This window comes from Delphinus delphis, chromosome X, assembly GCF_949987515.2.
Source record: "Delphinus delphis chromosome X, mDelDel1.2, whole genome shotgun sequence".
In the NCBI taxonomy this organism is placed as follows: Eukaryota; Metazoa; Chordata; class Mammalia; order Artiodactyla; family Delphinidae; genus Delphinus; species Delphinus delphis.
Genome location: NC_082704.1, coordinates 35682267 through 35703025, shown reverse-complemented (window position 1 = coordinate 35703025; position 20759 = coordinate 35682267). Strand labels below are relative to the sequence as shown.

At 41.8% G+C, this 20759-nt stretch overlaps 2 protein-coding genes across 5 annotated transcripts in view; one reads left to right on the top strand and one right to left on the bottom strand.

Annotated features, from left to right (window-relative positions):
• Window positions 1-4149: 4149 nt before the first annotated feature.
• On the bottom strand, window positions 4150-14601 carry PSMD10 (proteasome 26S subunit, non-ATPase 10). Of its 2 annotated transcripts, XM_060002661.1 has the most exons (7): window positions 14436-14601; window positions 11949-12047; window positions 10766-10912; window positions 10505-10671; window positions 6149-8274; window positions 5459-5603; window positions 4150-4642 (listed from the first exon to the last, which is right to left on the bottom strand). In XM_060002661.1, the coding sequence occupies exons 1-5, from the start codon at window positions 14547-14549 to the stop codon at window positions 8121-8123; spliced, it is 681 nt and encodes a 226-aa protein (XP_059858644.1). In that variant the 5' UTR covers window positions 14550-14601; the 3' UTR covers window positions 4150-4642; window positions 5459-5603; window positions 6149-8120. The 2 variants fall into 2 exon arrangements, with proteins under 2 accessions (XP_059858644.1, XP_059858645.1); XM_060002662.1 differs by lacking the exons at window positions 4150-4642; window positions 5459-5603 and having other exon boundaries at window positions 8139-8274; window positions 10584-10671.
• A 188-nt stretch (window positions 14602-14789) lies between these two features.
• Window positions 14790-20759, top strand: part of ATG4A (autophagy related 4A cysteine peptidase) — a 63831-nt gene continuing 57861 nt past the window's right edge. For 2 of the 3 annotated variants that reach the window (XM_060002657.1, XM_069540373.1), the window contains exon 1: window positions 15406-15489. In XM_060002657.1, the coding sequence (XP_059858640.1) occupies window positions 15435-15489 (55 nt within the window). In that variant the 5' untranslated portion in view covers window positions 15406-15434. Of the gene's footprint in view, window positions 14861-15405; window positions 15490-20759 lie in introns of those variants that run through there. The other variant, XM_060002658.1, reaches the window with a different exon arrangement.

The window sequence follows — 20759 nt, the reverse complement described above, 5'->3', positions numbered from 1 at the left end:
CACTGCAGATCTCCTCAATTACCTTGGCTCTCGCGGTTATCGGGTCTCCCCAGCCAAGGCTCAGTTATCTGTATCTTCCGTAACCTACCTGGGGCTCCACCTTACCCCTACCACAAAAGGTCTAACAGCCGACCACACCCGGATTATCCGTGAACTCCAGCCTCCGGAAACAGTGGAACAAATTCTCTCCTTTTTGGGCCTTATAGGATTTTTCCGACACTGGATCCCTAACTTTGCTCTCCTCGCTAAACCCTTATATCTAGCCGCTAAAGAACCCCCTCAAGGACCCCTCACCTCTCCTTCCGCCGCGGTTCGACAGGCCTTTCTCACCCTCCATAACGCTCTGATATCTTCTCCTCCCCATTCTCTGCCCAACCCAAACCGACCTTTTCACCTTTTTGTGGATGAACGGGCCGGAATAGCCACTGGACTCCTTGCCCATCCTGTAGGGCCTTCCTACCGCCCCGTGGCTTACCTCTCCAAACAGCTAGACCCAACCATTTGGGGATGGCAACCATGCCTTCGGGCCCTAGCAGCGGCAGCCGAACTGACCAAACAAACACTCACACTGACTCTGGCCCACCCACTAACCGTGTTTTCCTCCCACCGGCTGGTCGACCTCCTAGGCCACAAGTCTCTCTCCCTCCTGGGCCCCTCCCGCATCCAGGAGTTCCACCTACTATTCATTGAAAACCCAGCTGTTTCTCTTGATCTCTCCCCTCGCCTGAACCCGGCTTCCCTCCTGCCTATCTCTGGCACTGGGGGTTTTCCATCCCATTCCTGCCCTCATGTCATAGAAGCCTTCAAACCACCAAGAGAGGGACTCTTTGACACCCCTCTTTCAAATCCGGACCGCAATCTCTTTGTCGACGGTAGTTCAATACTCGGTCCTGACGGGCGCTGACGGGCAGCCTACGCGGTGGTAACTATCTCAACTATTATCGAGGCTAACAGCCTCCCAGAAGGAACGACCTCCCAAAAGGCTGAACTAATCGCACTTACACGAGCCCTTAATCTTTCCAAAGACCAAAGGGTTAACGTCTACACAGACTCTAAATATGCCTTTCTCATTGCACACAGCCACTCAGCACTATGGAGGGAACGCGGATTTCTGACCACTAAGGGATCCCCAGTGGTCAACGCTTCCCTCATTGCAAAACTCCTGGAGGCCCTCCAGCTTCCTAAAGAAGTAGCAATTATCCATTGCAGGGGTCATCAACTCCCATCCAACCCAATAGCACAAGGTAACTCGAAGGCCGATTCCGTGGCCCGAGAGCTTACAAAAGGGGATCCTCCAGCTCCACTCCTATTTTTCACCAGTCCTACCCAACCCACATATACCCCGCACGAGGAAGCTCCCTTACTATCAAAAGGGGGACACAAAGACAACAAAGGATGGATTTTTATAGACAACAAAATTGCCCTACCTCTGGCCCAAGCAGCCAGCCTCCTATCAGACATCCATAAATCCTTACACATTGGTCCAAAAGCAATGTTCCGTGTTTTGGACCCCCTCTTTCATCTGCCAGGACTTAGAGAGGCCATCTCAAAGACTCACATGGCCTGCCAAACCTGCGCATCCGTCTCCCCACAAGGAGGCCTACGGCCCCGAATTCCTGCACACCAGGTGCGTGGACATCAGCCTGGTGAAGACTGGCAGATCGACTTTACCCATATGCCCCGCTGCAAACGCTTCCGATATCTGCTCACTCTCATTGACACCCTTTCAGGTTGGATCGAGGCCTATCCAACAATTCGAGAAATGGCAGACACAGTCGCCACCATCCTGCTTCAACACATCATCCCCCAATTTGGTCTGCCGGTCTCCATTCAGTCGGATAACGGACCCGCCTTTGTCTCTCAGGTGGTTCAACAGGTATCACAGGCTCTCCAGATCACCTGGAAACTCCACATCCCCTACCACCCCCAATCATCCGGTAAGGTTGAACGCGCCAAGGGGATCTTAAAAGACCACCTCAGCAAACTGTCCCTTGAGGTCCGTGTCTCATGGCCCGACCTGCTTCCTCTAGCCCTTACCCGAATCCGAGCCTCACCTCGGACTCCTACTGGCCTCAGTCCATTTGAACTACTTTACGGCCGCCCTTTCCTCCTTCACAACCTACCAACCCAGAGTCCACCCCTAGCCTCCTACCTTCCCTACCTCTCCCTGCTTCGCCATCTTCTCCGCGAACACGCTGACCGTCATCTACCGACAGTGACTGTCTCTGAAACTTCCTCTCTCCCTCTACGACCCGGCGATAGCGTCCTCCTCAAAGAATTACACCCTCAATCTCTCAAGCCACGGTGGACAGGCCCCCGTACGGTGATCCTCACCACTCCCACGGCAGCTAAACTCTTGGGACACCCTTCCTGGTACCATGTTTCCCGCCTTAAAATGGCCCCAACTCCAGAGACTTGGACGGCCCTACCGCTGGGTCCCACGAGACTACGGCTTGTCCGTCACCCTGTCTCTCCTCCTGCTGCTCCTCCTGCCACCCAGGACTCACCAGATGTCCCTATGGCGCTTCCATGTCCACGGGACATGGCAAGCTAAAGGTCGGACCCACACCCGAGTCCTGGGCACGGGAGACTGCCAACCAGATGGGTGCCAGGCCTTGGTAACAGTCCAGATCCCCATCTCTTAACATAGAAGGTGTTCCCTTGGGATGGTCCACCCCCGCTGTCTGCTTCACTTACGATCAGACCCGAGACTACTGTCAATGGTGGAATGAGACCTATGGGGGGTGCCCCTATCACTCATGTAACATCCATGTGGCAAAACTAGATACCAGGAGCTCGCTCCGACAATCCCACCTGCTCACCAAAAATGGCAAGGGTCAATTATTCATCAACATCAAAGATCCCTGGGACACAAGATGGGTAAAAGGGGTACAAGGAAAAACCTACCGATGGGCAACTGATGCCTACCCCGTGGGCTCTATCAGGGTCTTTCGCTCATATATCAGTTTGATTCCCAAAGTTATCCAACAGTTGAGCGAACAAGCCACTGCCATCCAGGGAACAGAACAAGCCCTAAGACACCAACTACCTCACCCCAAACACAAAGAGGATCCTTTTTCTTGGTTGACCCTCGTCCGTCAAGCAGTACAGATACTCAACCACACAGGAACAGGTAACATCTCTGACTGCTTTCTATGTGCCTCGCCTGGCCGGCCGCCCTTGGCTGCTGTCCCGCTCGACCAGCCCTTCAATTCTACTTCCCACACCTCCCTAACACATAGTGTTTCAACATCCCGCGACTTAGAACATAAACTCCAGCTAGCCATTGAAGCCTCCGCCGGCTCCATCTCCTCTCTCCAGCGCCAAATCACCTCCATAGCCCAAGTCGCTCTCCAGAATCGACGAGCCCTGGATCTCCTGACGGCCGACAAAGGAGGTACCTGCCTCTTCCTACAGGAGGAATGCTGCTATTACATCAATGAAACAGGACTCGTCGAAGACAACGTAAAAGCCCTCCATCGCTTAAGAGAAGAACTCCAACGCAAACACCAACAGTCCGCCTCGCCTCCCCAATTCCCGATTGGTGGCGATCCACCCTCTATACCTGGCTAACACCAATCTTAGGCCCCTTAATTCTCATCTGTATCTTGCTCATGTTTGCTCCCTGTTTTCTTAGGTTCCTTCGCAGGCGCATGGAGGAAGTCTCTCGGGTGGCCACAAACCAAATGCTCCTCGGTCCTTAACACCTTGCTTCCTACAGAACCCCCCCACTGGTCTCCCCTAAGCCTTGGACCTCTGGTCGCCCGACTCCCCTTTCGACGCCCCCATTCAGCATGAAGTAGCCAGAGATCAGAACGCCGCACCATTACACCAAAGATGTCGGGATGTAAGGCCAACTGGCCCGAGGCAGGGGAACACAATCAGATTCACAGGTTGCATCAGAACGAAATTCTCCGGACCACCCAGTTCCAGGAACTGACCTGGGGACTTTGAAACCAGCCCAGCCTTCCCGCCTTTCGAGGGGCGGGACTAACGGTCCCCCAGGATACCCGAAAAGACCACCAAATAAGGAATACCCTGTGCCCTCCCAGATTCACCACACCCCTTTCCCTTCTTCCCCTATAAAATCTTGCCCAACCCTCGCCCGGGCGCGACTTCTCTGGCCCCCTTTCTCTCGGACCAGTGAACCTCGCCCGGGAGCGCTCCCTAATAAGAGCTCACTTGAAGCTTTCCTCTGTTTCGTGGTGCCGTTTGTTAAGATCTGACCTTACAGGTAGTCCCAACGAAATTCGAAACCAGCCTTGGCTTCTTAACCATTCACTTCTCACCACCCAAAAAGACTTCCAGGAACTTCTGTCACCTCTTTGTTTCAGCATTTAGCAACTAGGATATGCTAAAGTCAATGGAACAGCTTTTGGGCTGTCTGTCGGTCCTTATTCTCCCCAAATTCATCTGTGTATTCAGTCACCCACTGGACACTTACTGAATGGGTACTATGGACCAGATACTGTGGCTGATGATACAATGGTGAGCAGAATCAGGGCTAGCTCTTGTCTTCATGTAATATACAGCTTTTCTAACTATGACAAGTTCTTGCACGTCATTATCAACAGTAGTGTGCTGACTGAAGGGAAGGCTGGAATTTGTACGGCACTGTGGAGGGCCTCCAAATAATAGTGATCTATGATAAAAAAAAAAGGAGTAAAACATAGTAATTCTTGACCAACAACCAAGAAATTATGCATTTGAGATCTCCCATGTCCTTTAGAGTACCAAGTGAACTTTCCCCGCAATATTGTATGCTGAGAAGTTAATATTTGCAGCTTTTACACTGGCCTGTAACTCAGGTTTGATGAACTTTCAGTAAGAAGAACTAGAAAGGAGCTTTGAGATCAATAGTACTTGAACTTTTTCAACCTCAGTGCACCTGAGGGTAGTAACGCACACAATGGCCCACTCCTGACAATGATGGGGTGGAAGTGGGAGATGATGCAGAATTATATTCTTGGTGGGGGAGACAGGAAGGGGTAAGTGTAGTTTAAAAAGCTGGGTCATTCCTATAGAACCCCACCCAATCTCCAGAGGAGAATCCCTGAGTGAAGTGAGGTAAAATGATCTGCCTAAGATTTTACAAAGTCAATACTAGATCCCAAGTTCTCTGATTCCCAGTGTAATGCTCCTTCAACTGCACCGAACTACTAATTTCAATGAAACAAACCCAAGTTTTAGTAATAAAAGGTGGTTTTACAACCTTTAACCTGTAAAACAGGTTAGAGGGTCTCATAAAATGTTCAAACCAATCAATGAAGACTCAATCCCACTTGTCTTTGAAGCTTTGGTCTAAAAACAAAAAACTCGGAGATGATAATGAAGGTTCTGGGAAACCAGAAAACAAACAAACAAAAAAATCCCCCAAACCCACGAATTTAAAAAAAAGCACAGGGTTTGGTCGGTGGGGTGTTACAACTAATGGGTTATTATCAAAATACCACAGTACCTTCCATTTGGCCCACTGTTTTTGAGTAGAGGCAGAAAGAAAATGGATCAGGATCCAGGAAAGCTAGATTTTAGTGTTGGCTGTAGTGCTAGTTCTCAGTGTCTGCTCATCTGTAAAATGGAGATGATTTCTATCGTCTTAATGCCTGCAATGGAGAATGGATATAAACATTTATAAAGTGTGGTACTCTACTTTTGTAGAACCCAGGTCTACTGATAATTGATTCAGCATTCTTTTTTCTCTCAACCAGGGATCCTTAACCTTTTGGGAAGTCACAGATCCCTTTGAGAATCTGATGAAAGTTACTGAACCCTCTTCCCAGAAAAATGAACATAAAAATTTCTGCATTCAATTTTAGGCAGTCAATAGAACTGTGAAGCTAGAGTCATACACCCAAAGGAAAGCTCCCACACTATATCAAACTTGCTAACAGAAGGTTTTGGGGGTTTGATAGTGTAAAAGGATATGGCAACAGAAAGTAGAAGACGCTGCCATGTAATGAACTCAGTATAGTTGGTATAGTTAAATTGGGAAATCAAAACACTGGGGTCATACAGTTAAGCTGTTAAGTCAAAGATTACAAAGTAAAATGCAGAATTATCTTGAATCTCACTCATAGAACCTCACTGAAACTGTGGATTCCCTCCAATAGATAGTTGAGAATGTAATTTTTTCCACTCTTCTATTTACCTGTTTCTTCCATCTTATATTCTCAGTTAAGCTCTACAATTAAAATTGTCATCTTTCCTGAGTTCATCTTGAAAGTAACTGTAAAACCTGCTGAACTTGAATCAGCTTCATCTCTATTGGGTTTCCTACAGGGAACAGGTAACAATCTGATCAATATCCGAGGCCATCAATATCCTTAGTTTACACAAATCAATGATTGAAATGTTAAGCCACTTCATTTAAAATGCCAACAGCCTACAAATTACCTGAGGCCTGGTTCCATCTGTATTATAAAGAACTAAGATGAATTTTCTTTTGCATTCACAAAGCCTATTACCTCAGACAATAAAACTCAGTACTTATGAATACCTTCAGCCCTAACAGGCCCTATTAGATATAACTTTACTCTTTGATCATGCTAAAAAGCATTAGAAACAAATTATTTCCCGTCATTAGTTCTATCCCTGGCATTCAATAAACAAAGTTTAGTTCCATAAGAATATGCTTCCCTGATTAATAATCGTAAAGCTCAGCACTCAAAATACTTATGTAAAAGGGTCTGAATATCAACAACACGGTTTGCGTTTACAAAACTCATTTTAGATACTGGTCATTAAGTCTCTGACCCCAAATTAATTGAAGTTTGTGGACTCACTTGGATTACTTATTTCAAGCAATATTTGCAGCATAAAGTTCAAATTAAAAAATAATTTGAAGAGTCACCTGCAGTTCATTAGATTTTATGACTAGTAATCATTTAAAATGTTTCCCTAAATTGAGATCAAGTTTACACTTATTAATTTTCTTTTGCTCCACATTTAATTAGCAATTCAGAAGATTACTATTTTTAAAGATTTTAGCTGCAGGTCAAGCTTCACTGATTTTATTGACTTCAGAGCTACCCAGAAATTGTCTTTATAAAGAAATTGTCTTTATAAAGGATTTAAAGGCTTAAGTGGGTGTCTGATTTGCAAAAAGAATTGGGAGATTCTCTCAACATTTTATTTTTTTAGTTTCTGAAATACAAATAAAAACACATTTTTGTTACACATCATAACAAGCTTGACATTCTTTTCAATACAGGATGACTTAATATAGGTACTTTAAAACTTCCTTTATAAAAACAATAAACTTGGGCTTCCCTGGTGGCGCAGTGGTTGAGTCTGCCTGCCGATGCAGGGGACACGGGTTCGTGCCCCGGTCCGGGAAGATCCCACATGCTGCGAAGCAGCTGGGCCCGTGTGCCACGGCCGCTGAGCCTGCGCGTCCAGAGCCTGTGCTCCGCAACGGGAGAGGCCACAACAGTGAGAGGCCTGTGTAAAACAATACACTTTATTTTGGAGGGAAATAGCTCATCATTAAAAACATACATTGGTACACAGGCTATTATTTTTCATTATTTTAGTGTTTATGAATGCCAAACTTGGATAGCGTGCCTGCCCTCTGAACTGAAAATTTCATCCTCACAATATGTAAGTATTCCTCCTATAACAAAAACAAATTAAACCATACTGTTGGAAAAAACAGAAATATCTGGCATAGGCCTCTGAGTGGGCTTGAAAAACGAGTTACGATGTGTTTCAACTGTATGGAAGAACATTCTAGAATCCACCTAGAAACATCTGGCAAAACAATTGGCCTGGTGCTATTGGGGTTGTTCTGCCTCAGAGGGGGATAAAGGGTGCATGGCAGGGTGCTGAAGACTCACAACAGCCACAGAATCACTGACTCAAAGTTAACCAAGATTCAATACAGAATAATATACAACAATAGAACAATCTCAATTATTATTATTGTTATTCAATGCCTGGAAAGCAAGTTGTAAGCTAAGAAAAAAATACCTCAGCAGGAACAATAGTCAACATGTTTATAATACTTGGAAGATGAAACAACTTCATAATTCATAGATGACATCTTGTGCACAAGTACATTAGTTTCTAGGACAGTAGGGGACAACCACAAAACATACAAAGTAAGAGTAAATCCAAGCTGCTTAACTTTCCACCATTCTCTTGAGTATTAAACCCAGACCACCTTTGGCCACTTGCAGGGGTGTCTTTTCTTCTTTATTCTCAATGTAAATACTTGCTCCGTGGGACACCAGCAGTTTTGCTACTTCCACTCTCTCCTCATCACAGGCTAAGTGTCTGAAATCAAGGACCACAAAGATGGATTAATCATTTGCAATTCTATGTAAAGGTTAGGATTTCCTGACAGGTAGTCTAAACTGCATATTATTAGGTAGTGTAATATCGGAAAGTTACTTAATCTGGAAAGGAAAATCGATTTTCATGGGGAAGACTGTTTATAAGTTAAAATTCATTGGAATAGTCTTATAATACCAGATCATAAATCACAATTCTGGTCCTACTACAACAGAAGTGATGTAAATGCCGGCCTAAGGAATAACGTCCTTATTTTATGAAGATTAGTGGTTTACACCAAACACATGCAATAATTCCAGGCTAGAACTTAGAAAAACCTCCATACACAACCTGCTAACAGCAATTTGTGTGGTTTAAATTTTGGAAAAGCAGTTTAAAAAATTTTATATTATCTGATTGTTACAGACACCTTGTAAGTTAGCAAGGTACTATTATCACCATTTTACAGTTGAAATTGTGACAGAGGTTAGTCTTTGCCTATGATGACATGGCTGAGCAGTAAGTGAGGGGGAAACCTTGTCAGGCACTTAACGGTTTACCAGGTAGGGTATTAGACCCTAACATGTTATTTTATTTAACCTTCACAACAATCTAGTGAGGAAGGAATTATTATCCTCACATTACAGATAAGGAAATTAGACTCAGGAAAGTTAAGTAACTTCTCTGAGTTACTTAATACAAGTATTTAATATAGTTGTTTAAGTGGCTGAGTTTGGATTGGGTAAACAGCATGTAGCTATTCCTTAATCGTAGGCTCTGCTCAGGACCCGATACTGCCTGACTCCTAAATTTCCTCCAGGCCACCCTGCCTTTCTTATTTGGAGAAAAGGGATAGAATATGCATGTTTTTCTAGACAGAGTCGCTCAGAACTACAGAAAAAAAATTGTAAAACTAAGAGTTAAGAAAACAATACTTAAAAAAAAATTGAATCCTACTTTGGACTAAAAAGAAGACTCACAGAATTTCTGGTTCAAAAAAGTCACCATTCGATAAGGAAGAATAGTGGCCAAGTACTGTAGAAAAAATATCAAGGTAGAGGACAGCTTCAGGTCAAGCATAAATCAATTCCAGATGGATTTGAGTTAAATGAAAAACAATAACCAAACCAAACCAATGCAATGTTTTAAAAAAATACATAATAAAATACAGGTGAATAGTTAACTAATTTCAGGGTGAGGAAGCACTTTCTAGTTATGAGGGAAGATTAATAGGTTTGACTGTATAGAGTTGAAATCTTCGGTTATTTCAAAAAAATCATAAACAAAATGAAAAGACAAACTGGGAAAAATATTTTCAACATGGCAGAAGGTTAATATTTGTACTATGTCAAGTCAAGGGTACATAAAAAAGTCAGTAAAAATAAATTAATTCTCCAAAAGGAAACAGAGAAAGGGACACAAAATGTTATAATTTAGAGAAAGAATATAATTAGTCATAGCCATTAAAAAATGTTTAACTTCATTGATAATAAAAAATGTAAATTACAACTCTGAAATACCATTTTTCCTATAAGACAAGGATATTTTTGGTGTTGGTGAGGGGGTAATAGGCACTCTCACACTGCTATTGGGAGGGTACAATGATACAACTCCTCTGGAAGCAATCTCGGAATATACAGCAATTGTCTTAAACTATGTGTATCTGTTGACCCAGCAATTCTACTTCTAACTTCTATACTAAGATAATAATCAGCAGTATGGCCAATGATTTTTGTATAAAGTTGGTCAATGTAGCATTATTTATAATAATGGAAAACTCAAAAAAGCTTAAATATACAGTAATAGAGGAATCATTAAATTATGCCTTATCCATAAAATGGCGTTGTGGATAGCCATTCAAAAACGGTTTAGAAATATTTATTCACATTGGAAAATGCTCACAATATACTATGAGGTGAAAAGAACAAGATATAAAACTATATACACAGTATCGTCCCAATTTTACAATAAAAAAAGCATATGTAAAGTATGTACATTTGCATATAAAAGACAAGGAGGAAATACATTAAAATGTTATCAGTGGTTATTTCTGGGTGGCAAAATGATAGGCATTTTGAATTTTTATCTTTATACTTTTGTGTACTTTCAAATTTTTTTTGCCATAAACATGTATTACATTTATAAGCAGACTAAAAAAAGAAATGATGTGTAAGAATTAGTGCAAGAGGGCTGATGTCAGGTAGAATACAAATGACTGCTACTTGTCACTTACAGAGGAGTGTTACCCTCAGTGTCTTGGATGTTTGTGGAAGCTTTGTAGTACAGAAGAATATGAATCATCTTCAAGTTACCCTTGGCTGCTGCCCGGTGCATTGCTGTAGCCTCATAATGGTCCTTAGCATCTGGATTAGCCCCGCCTTCCAGTAACATGACAGCAATCTGGGAAGATGGAGAAGAAAACAATGCAGGGATCTATTTGTGTTTGCGTACAGGTTTAGAACTCAAAAGAAGTAGCCTAGGAATGGAACCCTACCTCATGCCTGTTTTTGGAAGCTGCATAATGTAGGGGAGTACAGCCATTTTGATTGACAGCATTCACTTGAGCACCTTTTCCCAGAAGAGCTTTTACAATCTCATCCCGGCCAGCGGAAGCAGCAATATGAAGAGGAGACCAACCTGCCTGTAAAAGAGGTGGGCAGAACAAAAACCAGGGAGAAAAGGCACAGGGATTAATGCTAACATTTAGGCAGGGTTTACAGAGCTGTGTGTAAATGGTTTAAAAAAATAATATTCTTTCTCTTTCCCTCATTAAGCACTGCAGGATATTTAGAAACCAGATATATAGAAGAAAAGAAAAGCACCCATAATCCCACAACATGGAAATAATACATAAGTCTAATTCTAATGTGTTTTAAGATTGGGATCAAGGATACCCCAATAGGATATCAAGTTCTGTGAGGTGCATTTTCCACAATGTCCACTTATCATTACGTTGTGAAAATTTTTCTATGTCATTCTTTGGAATCATCACTTTATTGGTTGCATATTATTATCGTTATCATTATTTTTTTTTTTTGGCCACGCCGGGCGGCTTGCGGGATCTTAGTTCCCTGACCAGGGATTGAACGTGTGCCCTCAGCAGCAAAAGCGCGGAGTCCCAACCAGTGGACCCCCAGGGAATCCCCTGGTTGCGTATTATTTTATTAGGTGTATATATATGCTGTATTCAACTGTTCCTCCATTAAACTGTTTTTACTTTTTTGCCATTATCAATATTATTTCATTGAGCATCCTCGAAAAGGAATCTGCCTACAAAAACATTTCCATCCTTATTCTTCACAAGTCTTATCCTAATATAACCAATACCATTACACCAAATCTTTATATAACAAAAAAAGATATCTAGGCCCTCATTATTCAGGCAATATTCACCAAAAACAATTTCCAACATAATAAAAAGGATTTGTAGTCTCTTAGGGATCATCATAATTAAGACTTGATCTGCATGTTTACCTTAAATTACAGGCTATGGGTGGCAAAATGAACATTCTGAAATAATGCAACCACCAGTCCTGTATTTGGTCACTGGGGCCATGCTGTAACTTCCTAGTCATAAAGGTTAAAATTTGTTTGTGAGCTTAATACTCGGGCTTTAGTAAACACCAGTCTGGAGTCTAAAGATAACTGGGAATTTATCAACTCTGCCTAGTACTCACATCATCTTTATCATTCACTGGCACTCCAAGTTGCAGCAAGAATTCAACAATTTCTGTATGTCCGGCTGAGCATGCCCAATGCAAGGCAGTTCTGCTGTCCTACACGGGAAGCAGAGAAGCAATAAGACCAACATTCTTGAAGAAAAATAGAAGCACTAAGGCAAGAAAGCAGAAACAAAAATTAATATTGGAGCCAGCAAACCTACGGTTTGGGAACAAGAAATGGAGAGCACTGGATCCTCAGGTAGGTAACCTTAAACCATATTACTTACATAAGAGAGACCAAGGTTTTAGTAACATGAGGAGAATACATTGATGAAAGTAGGTAATTCTGGGCAGACTAGAGCCATGAAAGCAATAGAGCAAAAAACTGATTTCAGTGCTTTGGCAGAAATACAGCTTTGGCTATTTCCATTATGTACGTACTTTTATGTCAGGCGCTGTGCTAAGAGTTTTACGTGCATCATCTCCTGTAATCCCCATGATCCTATACAGTGGATATTATCCCCATTTTACAGACTCCTCAGGGTGAGCAACTTGTTAAGGTCGCACAGCTAGTAAATCGTGAAGTTGGGACACAAACCCGTCAGCTCTGAATTTTCTAGATGCTCTGGGAAGAACAAATGTATCTTGTGGGAAAGAAATATTCATGAAACTAGTTGAGATTATAACCATTTAAAAAACATACCAGGGCTTCCCTGGTGGTGCAGTAGTTGAGAATCCGCCTGCTGATGCAGGGGACACGGGTTCGTGCCCCGGTCCGGGAAGATCCCACATGCCGCGGAGCGGCTGGGCCCGTGAGACATGGCCGCTGAGCCTGCACGTCCGGAGCCTGTGCTCCGCAACGGGAGAGGCCACAACAGTGAGAGGCCCGTGTACCGCAAAAACAAACAAAAAAAAACCATACCACACACAGAATTAGAGAGCAACGTTACTTTAAGAAAATAATAAGCTAGGAGTTAGTCATGTTTCTCAAAGGGAATCTCTCTCTCTCTCTATTTTTTTTGCAGTGACTGCTATATTTCTTAGCCCTATGTAAAAGAAAATGGTATTTTAAACTTTATTACAAAAATTTCAAACTCATATAAAAATACAGGGAACGTAATATAATCCATATGCCTATCACCTACATCTTATAACTATTTTTCCATACTTGCCTCATCTGTTTTTCTCCTTGATGAGATTTTTAAAAACAAATCTTAAATATTATGACCTTTCATACCTAAATATCTGAGTATCTAAAAAATACTTTACTACATAGCTATTACACTGATTAAAATTAACACTAACTCCTTTATAACATCAAATACCCAGATTTCCCCAACTGTCCCCCAAATGCCTTTTTGCACTTGGCTTGTTTCAATCAGGATCCATACAAGCTCCATAAGTTGCAAATGTTTGTTATGTTTCTTAAGTCTTTTGATCTTGAATAGTTTCTCCCTTTTTCATGCCATTGACTTGATGAAGAATGGTTAGAAGTATTATTAAATCTTAATATTGTTAAATTAAATCTAAAGTATTAAATATCACCAGAGCAAAATGAAGGTAAACTAGACAAAGGCATTTTCAGGTTGAGCAATAAAGAAAAGTTCCAGAAAAAAAAGTCTCTGAACTTCTAATTCTCTTCCCAAACACACAAAATGGAGATTTGTAATTATGTGACACTGTCTTGCTAGTGCTGAGCACGGTGCCTGTCAAATAGGAGGCAATCTATAAATGTATGATGGCTTACTGAGGGCAACGTGAATCTTTCTAGAAACTCAGGGTGAAAGCATGAGGGTCTTTTGAGCAGGAGGGCAGAAAGAAACACTTCCCAAGGTCCACTCACTTTTGTTCTGCCTTTGCCTAGAATGCCCCTTCATCCCCCAGGGAAATCCCACTCATCCTTCAAGATACAGCCAATCTTCCCTCCTTTGCAAAGCCTCTTCAGTTACGACAACATTCGGCTTTTCTAAGCGAGATTAAATCAGGTTCTTCCATATGTTCTGAAAGCCCCACGTCAACTTCTCTCCCGAGTATTTACCACAATTTATAATCGGACATATGATTTGGGATTATTTTATTAACGTCTGATCCTTCTATTCGACAGTATCCTCAGCTCCCAGCTGAGGCGTTCAGTTACACGTGTTCCGTTGAATAGTCACTAATAAAAGCAAACAAACCCACTTCCAAAAACCAAAAACTTCCCTTCTCACGGATGTCTCAAAGATTGGGCATTTCTGAGAAACGCGCAAACGTTCTAGAAATATCCAAAATACAGCGACTAAGTACTGGGCCAAAAAACAACACTGGTGGTTTGTGGGGCTAGCTCCGGCCGCCCGGTCCCGAGTCCTGAGGTGACCCTGGGGTAAGGATGGGGCGGCGGGGGCGGGGATCTGGCCCTCTCGGAACCGGCCTCCCCATGGGTTGGGCTGGGCCGGGCAGCCACGTTGGCCTCCGCCGCTGCCGCCGCCGCCGCCAGCGGAGAGGCCCCAAGCGTTGCTTTACCTGGTCAGTCCTAGTGGCCAGGGATTTATCGGCCAGGATCCTCTCCTTCAACTCCTCCAGCTTCCCGCTGTAGGCCAGGTTGCAGACCATTAGGTTAGACACACACCCCTCCATTTCGCTTTCCCAGGATCTCGGTGAAGCCTGACCAAAGACCGCCTCACGTCGCCAGCTCCGACTGCCAATCAAAACAGGCATTAGAGCTCCCCCAGTGACCAATCGCGCTCGTTCCTTTGTTTCTTTTCCCATCGCAGGGCGCCTCTGGGAGTTGCAGTTTGAGCGCAGTTCCGGGCGGGGAGGAGCCTTTGCCGCTGTCTCCGTCTCTGCCGTTAGCAGCGCGGAACTACGAGTCCCGGGGTCCCTTGCGGCCGCCGTAGTCAAGTGGCCGGTGGAATTGGCCCAGGATGACAGCTGGAGAATGGAGTCAGGTACGGGGAGCGGCTTCGTGTAGAACCGGGGTGGGTGGTCGCTGTTGGGGCATTGAGTCGGTGACGCGAAGTGGGTGCGGGGTCATGGCAAGAGAGTTATGGGAGCCAGAAAGTCCTGTCCCACGGGGGCCCTGACCTGCAGTGGTAAGCGGAAGGGAAAACGGTAGCAGCTGAGTACTATCTGCTGAGCTCGAACCAGTGCCTGTGGCCATCCTCCCCCGCCGCCAAAGGAATGGAAAGAACTAGGGGTTAATTATTCTTACATTCCGACGGAGTGGCATTAGGGCAGAATTCTGCCACAACAGTGATAGCATATGACACCGTAGTAAGGTGATGTGCCAGGGTGATGCCAAAGGCAGGGTGTGATGCCATAGGACCCACTTGATATCTAAGAGATCTCGGGGAGTCCATGGCGTGGTGACATCACAACTTGATGAGGGTCATCTTGACACTGTGGCATGGTGTTGGCTCTTTAATATCACGATAATAACGGTGACATCGAAGTTTTGCTACAACTATTAAGCTAATAGTGTTTCTATTTATAGGATTCCTAAATAGTGCCATAGCAGAAGAGATGCAAGGCTTATCCTTTATAGGGCATATCCAGGCTGGCATCATACCAAAACCAGGTAACGATAAGAATACACTCAAGAAAGAAACTGACTATGCTTATATTTACCCTGTTATGGTGTAGAACAGAGCTTGGCAACCTTTCCGTAAAGAGCCACATAGTAAATATTTTAGGCTTTGGGGGCCAAAAGGCAAAATCGAGGATAATTTGTAGGTACTTATGTGACAAGGGAGAAAACAAATTTCAACAAATATTTATTGATGAAATTCAAGGTATAGTAATAATAATTGATCATTTTTTTGTAATATGAGACTACTAATGAGAATAATGGAATTCTTTTGGGGGGATAACATTTTGTTTATTTGGGGCTAATAGTGTTCCCTATCATCAAAATCATTTCAAATGTTCATCTGTTAATACTGATCTGTAATGAGATTTTACCCATTTCATCTTTGTAAATGTCTTTTCACACAGATAGGTATGAATCCACAAACATATTCTTGTTATTTTTTATTTAAATACATTTTAAATTTCAGAATAGCTTTAGATTTATGGAAAAGTTGCAAAGATAATGCAGAATTCCTGTGTACCCCTCACCCAGTTTCCCCTACTCTTCCTTTCCTATTTTTAACAGCTTTATCGGGATATAGTTTTCATATAATAAAATTCACCCATTTTAAGTATAGTTAAATATTTTTAGTAACTTTACTGAATGGTGCAACCATAATCATAATCAGTTTCAGAACACTTTCATTTCCCCCCAAAGATCCCTCATGCTCATTTATTTACAGTTAATCCTCGTTCCCACTCCCAGCCCCAGGTAACCACTGATCTACTTTGTCTCTATAAATTTGCCTATTCTGGGCATTTCATCTAAATTAAATCAAATAAGAAGTGGTCTTTTGTGCCTGGCTTCTTTCACTTAGCATAATATTTTTTGAGGTTCATCCATATTGTAGCATGTACCAGTACTTCATTAATATTTATTGCCAAATAGTATTCCATTATGTGGCTATAAAACATTTTGTCTGTCTACTCGCTACATGTGTAGGTTGTTTCCAGTTTTTGGCTATTATGAATAATGCTGCTAAGGACATTAGCGTGCGAGTCTTTGTGTGGACAGGTGTTTTGGTTTCTCTTTGGTAGGAACCTAAGGGTGGAATGACTGCATGATATGGCAAATTTATCTTTAACTTTATAAGAAACTATAAAACTATTTTCCAAAGCGGCAGCACTGTTTTGCATTGCCACTAGTAATGTATGAGGGTTTCTGTTTCTCCACGTCCTTGCCAACATTTGTTATTGTCTTTTTGATATAGCCATTCTGAATGGATGTGAAATTATATCTTATTGTAGTTATAATTTGTACGTCCTTAGTGACTAATGATGATGAGCGCCTTTTCATTTACTTACTAACCATTCATACATCTTTTCCATTTTTAAATTGAGTTATTATCTTTATTGTCTTTTTATTATTGAGTTGTAAGAATTATTTATATATTCTGGATACAAGTCCCTGTAGATATGATATGTGGATATTTTCTCCCACTCTGTTGCTCGTCTTTTCATTTTCTTAATGATGTCTTTTGAAGTGCAAAAGTTTTAAGTTTTGACAAGATCTAATTTATTGGGTTTTTTTTCTTTTATGGGTCATGCTTTTGGTGTTGTACACTTTTAAAAATTGTACAATTTAATGTTATTAGTATTTTAGAATTGTGTTACCATCACCACACTCTTATTTGAAACATTTCCATTACCCCAGAAAGAAACCTCATGCCTGTTTTCACTCTCTCCCCATTTCCACTCCCAGGCCTAGGCAACCACTAATTTATTTTTTGTCTCTATGGATTTTCATTTTGGGGGATTTTATATAAATAGAATCATACAGTATGTAATCTTTTGTGTCTGGCTTCTTTCACTTAGTATAAGGTTTTTGAAATTTATCCAAATTTTAGTTTATATCAATACTTCATTCATTTTAATGGCTGAGTAATATTCCATTGTTTGGCTATACCATATTTCACTTATCTGTTCATGAGTTCGTTGGTTTCTGCCTTTTGGTTATTATGAATAATGCCGTCATAAACATTCACGTACACGTTTCTGTGCAGACATGTGTTTTCATTTCTCTTAGCACATATCTAGGAGGGGAATTGCTGGGCCATATGGTAGCTCTATGTTTAACTTTGTGAGGAACTGCCAGACTTTACCAAAGTGGCTGCACCATTTCCCTTCCCACCAGCAATGTAGGAGGGTTAGAATTTCTCCACATCTTTACCAACACTTGTTAATGTCTTTTTTATTATAGCCATTCTAGTGAGTGCAAAGTGGTATCTCACTGTGATTTTGTTGTTTTGACCTGTGACAGCATGGGATGCATATAAAGCATGTTGACATTACTTATGATTCAAACAATGTTAGCTGTTGAAATGGCTTTCCTGCAGTGTAAATTTCACATATAAGTGCTGTTTTGCCTTGTAATTTTAAGTTGAATTAATTAAGAAACATTATCAAGTCTGGAGCAAAAGCTAATTTCCAGGGCCATTCGGTGTTTGGTAGTACTGGTTGAAGGCAGTTCTTCCAACAGTTAAAAAATGTAAAAATCATTCCTACCTTCCTTACCATAAGAAAAACACATAGTGGATCTAATTTGGCCTGCCAGATGTAGTTTGCTGATGGCTGGTGTGTAAAAGTGTCCTGTATTTAGCAGGTGTTCAATAAATATTTATCCAGTTGATTACAGAGGTACAGTAGGCCTGTTGTGTGGTATTCACACAGGATTGGGTATAGTAACATTTCACCATAATAATACATCAAGAAATTGGATTTGATTGTCAGAAACAGCTGGGAAAACAACTCCAAGTGCCTCTCCTACTGAGTGACTTGTTTGGGTAATCTTCCTTTATAGACTGTGTGTTGTGCTTTTATTTTATTTGATATGACAGGATGGTTAACTTTCAATTCTGAGTCCCTTAAGGCCAAGGGTAAGGTATTCTTTGACTCTTTGGAAGCTTTCAAAGGTGTCTTCCCTTTTGTCACTGTCCTCAAGTATGGAGGAACAATGTGGTTACTGTTTATCAAGAAGAGTCAAAGGGGGGCCCTGTTAGGGACTGACTCAGTTGCTGTGCATACAATTGCATATTCCCTTTACTACTGGTCTTATACAGTCTAGGTCCTAGAACAAGCCAAGTTCACCTTCTGGCCTTTAGAATAACTAACGTTTACTGATCACATGTGTCAGGTATTGGGCTTATCTCATTTAATCCTTCACAACAACCCTATGAGGGAGGTACCATTATCCTCCAGTCTCCACCTTTTAAAAAATGAGAATACAGGCACAGAGAAGCGAAGTAGCATGCCTGAGGTCACACAATTTGGCAAAAGTTGGAGCTAAAATTAAAATCCACTGCTATTCTACCCCAAAGCCCTAGCACTTAACCACTGCAACATACTGCTCAATATTGCTGAAGATGAAATTATGTGTAACTGCAAACCTCAGGGGCTTCCCTGGTGGCGCAGTGGTTGGGAGTCCGCCTGCCGATGCAGGGGACACGGGTTCGTGCCCCAGTCTGGGAGGATCCCACATCCCGCGGAGCGGCTGGGCCCATGAGCCATGGCCGCTGAGCCTTTGCGTCCGGAGCCTGTGCTCCACAATGGGAGAGGCCACAACAGTGAGAGGCCCGCGCACAGCAAAAAAAAAAAAAAAAAAAATGCAAACCTCAGGTAACGGAATACTAATTCCTGTCAGAGCTCTTTGGGCTGTAACACTACCTATGATTCTTGGGAAATGTCATGATTTTCATGCTCTAGAGCAACACTGTCCAGTAGAACTTTTTGTGATGATGGGAAAGTTCTGTATCTATGCTGTTCCGGTAGGGTAGCCACTAGTCACACTGAGCACTTGAAATGTGTCCAGGGACTAAATTTTAAATTTAATTTTAATTATTTTTAATTTAAATAGCTTCATGTGGCAAGTGGTTATCATTGTGGACAGTGCAGAGAGAGGCAGTTTCCCCCTACTTGCTCCTTTCTAATTATCACTAAACATTTTATTTAATGTAAATATTCTTTCCATAGCACAGCTGGAAACCAATATATTCTATAGTGAAACAAACTTGAGGAAACCCTACAGAGGTATATGACAGTTAACTGTATGACAGTCACAGGAATAGGTTCTGTCTTATCCAGAATGAAACTTCTCCATTCCCACCACTTACCAGGTAAAGTTTGAACAACTGGCCTGAAGACCCTTTGCGATTGATTTTTTTCACTGTTTGCAGATGTAAGTTGTTTATGTGGTTAATTGCAAACAATTCACAATAGCCAGTTGCCTGGTTTAAGATGAGACATTTTAATCTGTGGCTCTAATATTTTTTTAAGCACATGTTTTAATCCTACAGATAAAAATGTCCTTGGTATTGTGTGTCACTGACCTATGCAAATCTTCCCCGTTTAAATCTCTCTCTTCGTAAAGCTGGCATATTGTTATAGGCTATTATAATAAAACATTTTATTTACTTGCTCCCTGGGTTTTAGCTTCCACACACTCTTGTTTTCTGAGTTATTTGCTTTATAAATGGTTTACTTTTAAACTTTTTACTATAAAGAATAAGGGACTCACAAGAAGTTGCAAAAACTGTACCATACACTCTTCCTCCAGTTTACCCCAATCATTACATTTTATGTAATTATAATACAAGGTAAGAAACAGGACATTGACATTGGTAGGATGTGTGTGTACAGTTCTATGTTATTTTCTCACTTGCGTAGATTTGTGCAACCATAACTGCAATCAAGATACAGAAATATTCCTTCACTAGAAAGCTACCCCTTCATAGTCACAGCTGTCCACAACCCCTGCCAAATACTAATTTGTTTTCCTACTCTATAATTTTGTCATTTTGAGAATCTTATATAAATGAAGTAATGGAGAATGTGATACTTTCCAATTTTTTCCACTTTGTTTAATGACCTTGAGACCCATCCAGGTTGATACATGTATCAGTAGTCTGTTCTTTTTTTATTGCTGAGGAGTGTTTCATGCTATGGGTATACCACAGTTTGTTTAACCATTTACCTAATGAGAGACATTTTGGTTATTTGCAGTTTGGGTCTGTTGCACATAAAACTGTTATAAACATTTGAGTATAGGATTTAGTGTAGACATAACTCTCATTTGTCTGAGATACATGCCCAGGAGAGTAATTGCTGGGTCATATGGTAAGTGTATGTTTAGTTTTTAAAGAAACTTCTCCAGTGTGGCTATATAGCATTTTACACTCCCACTGGCAATGTATGAGAGATCCAGTTTCTCTGCATCCTTACCAG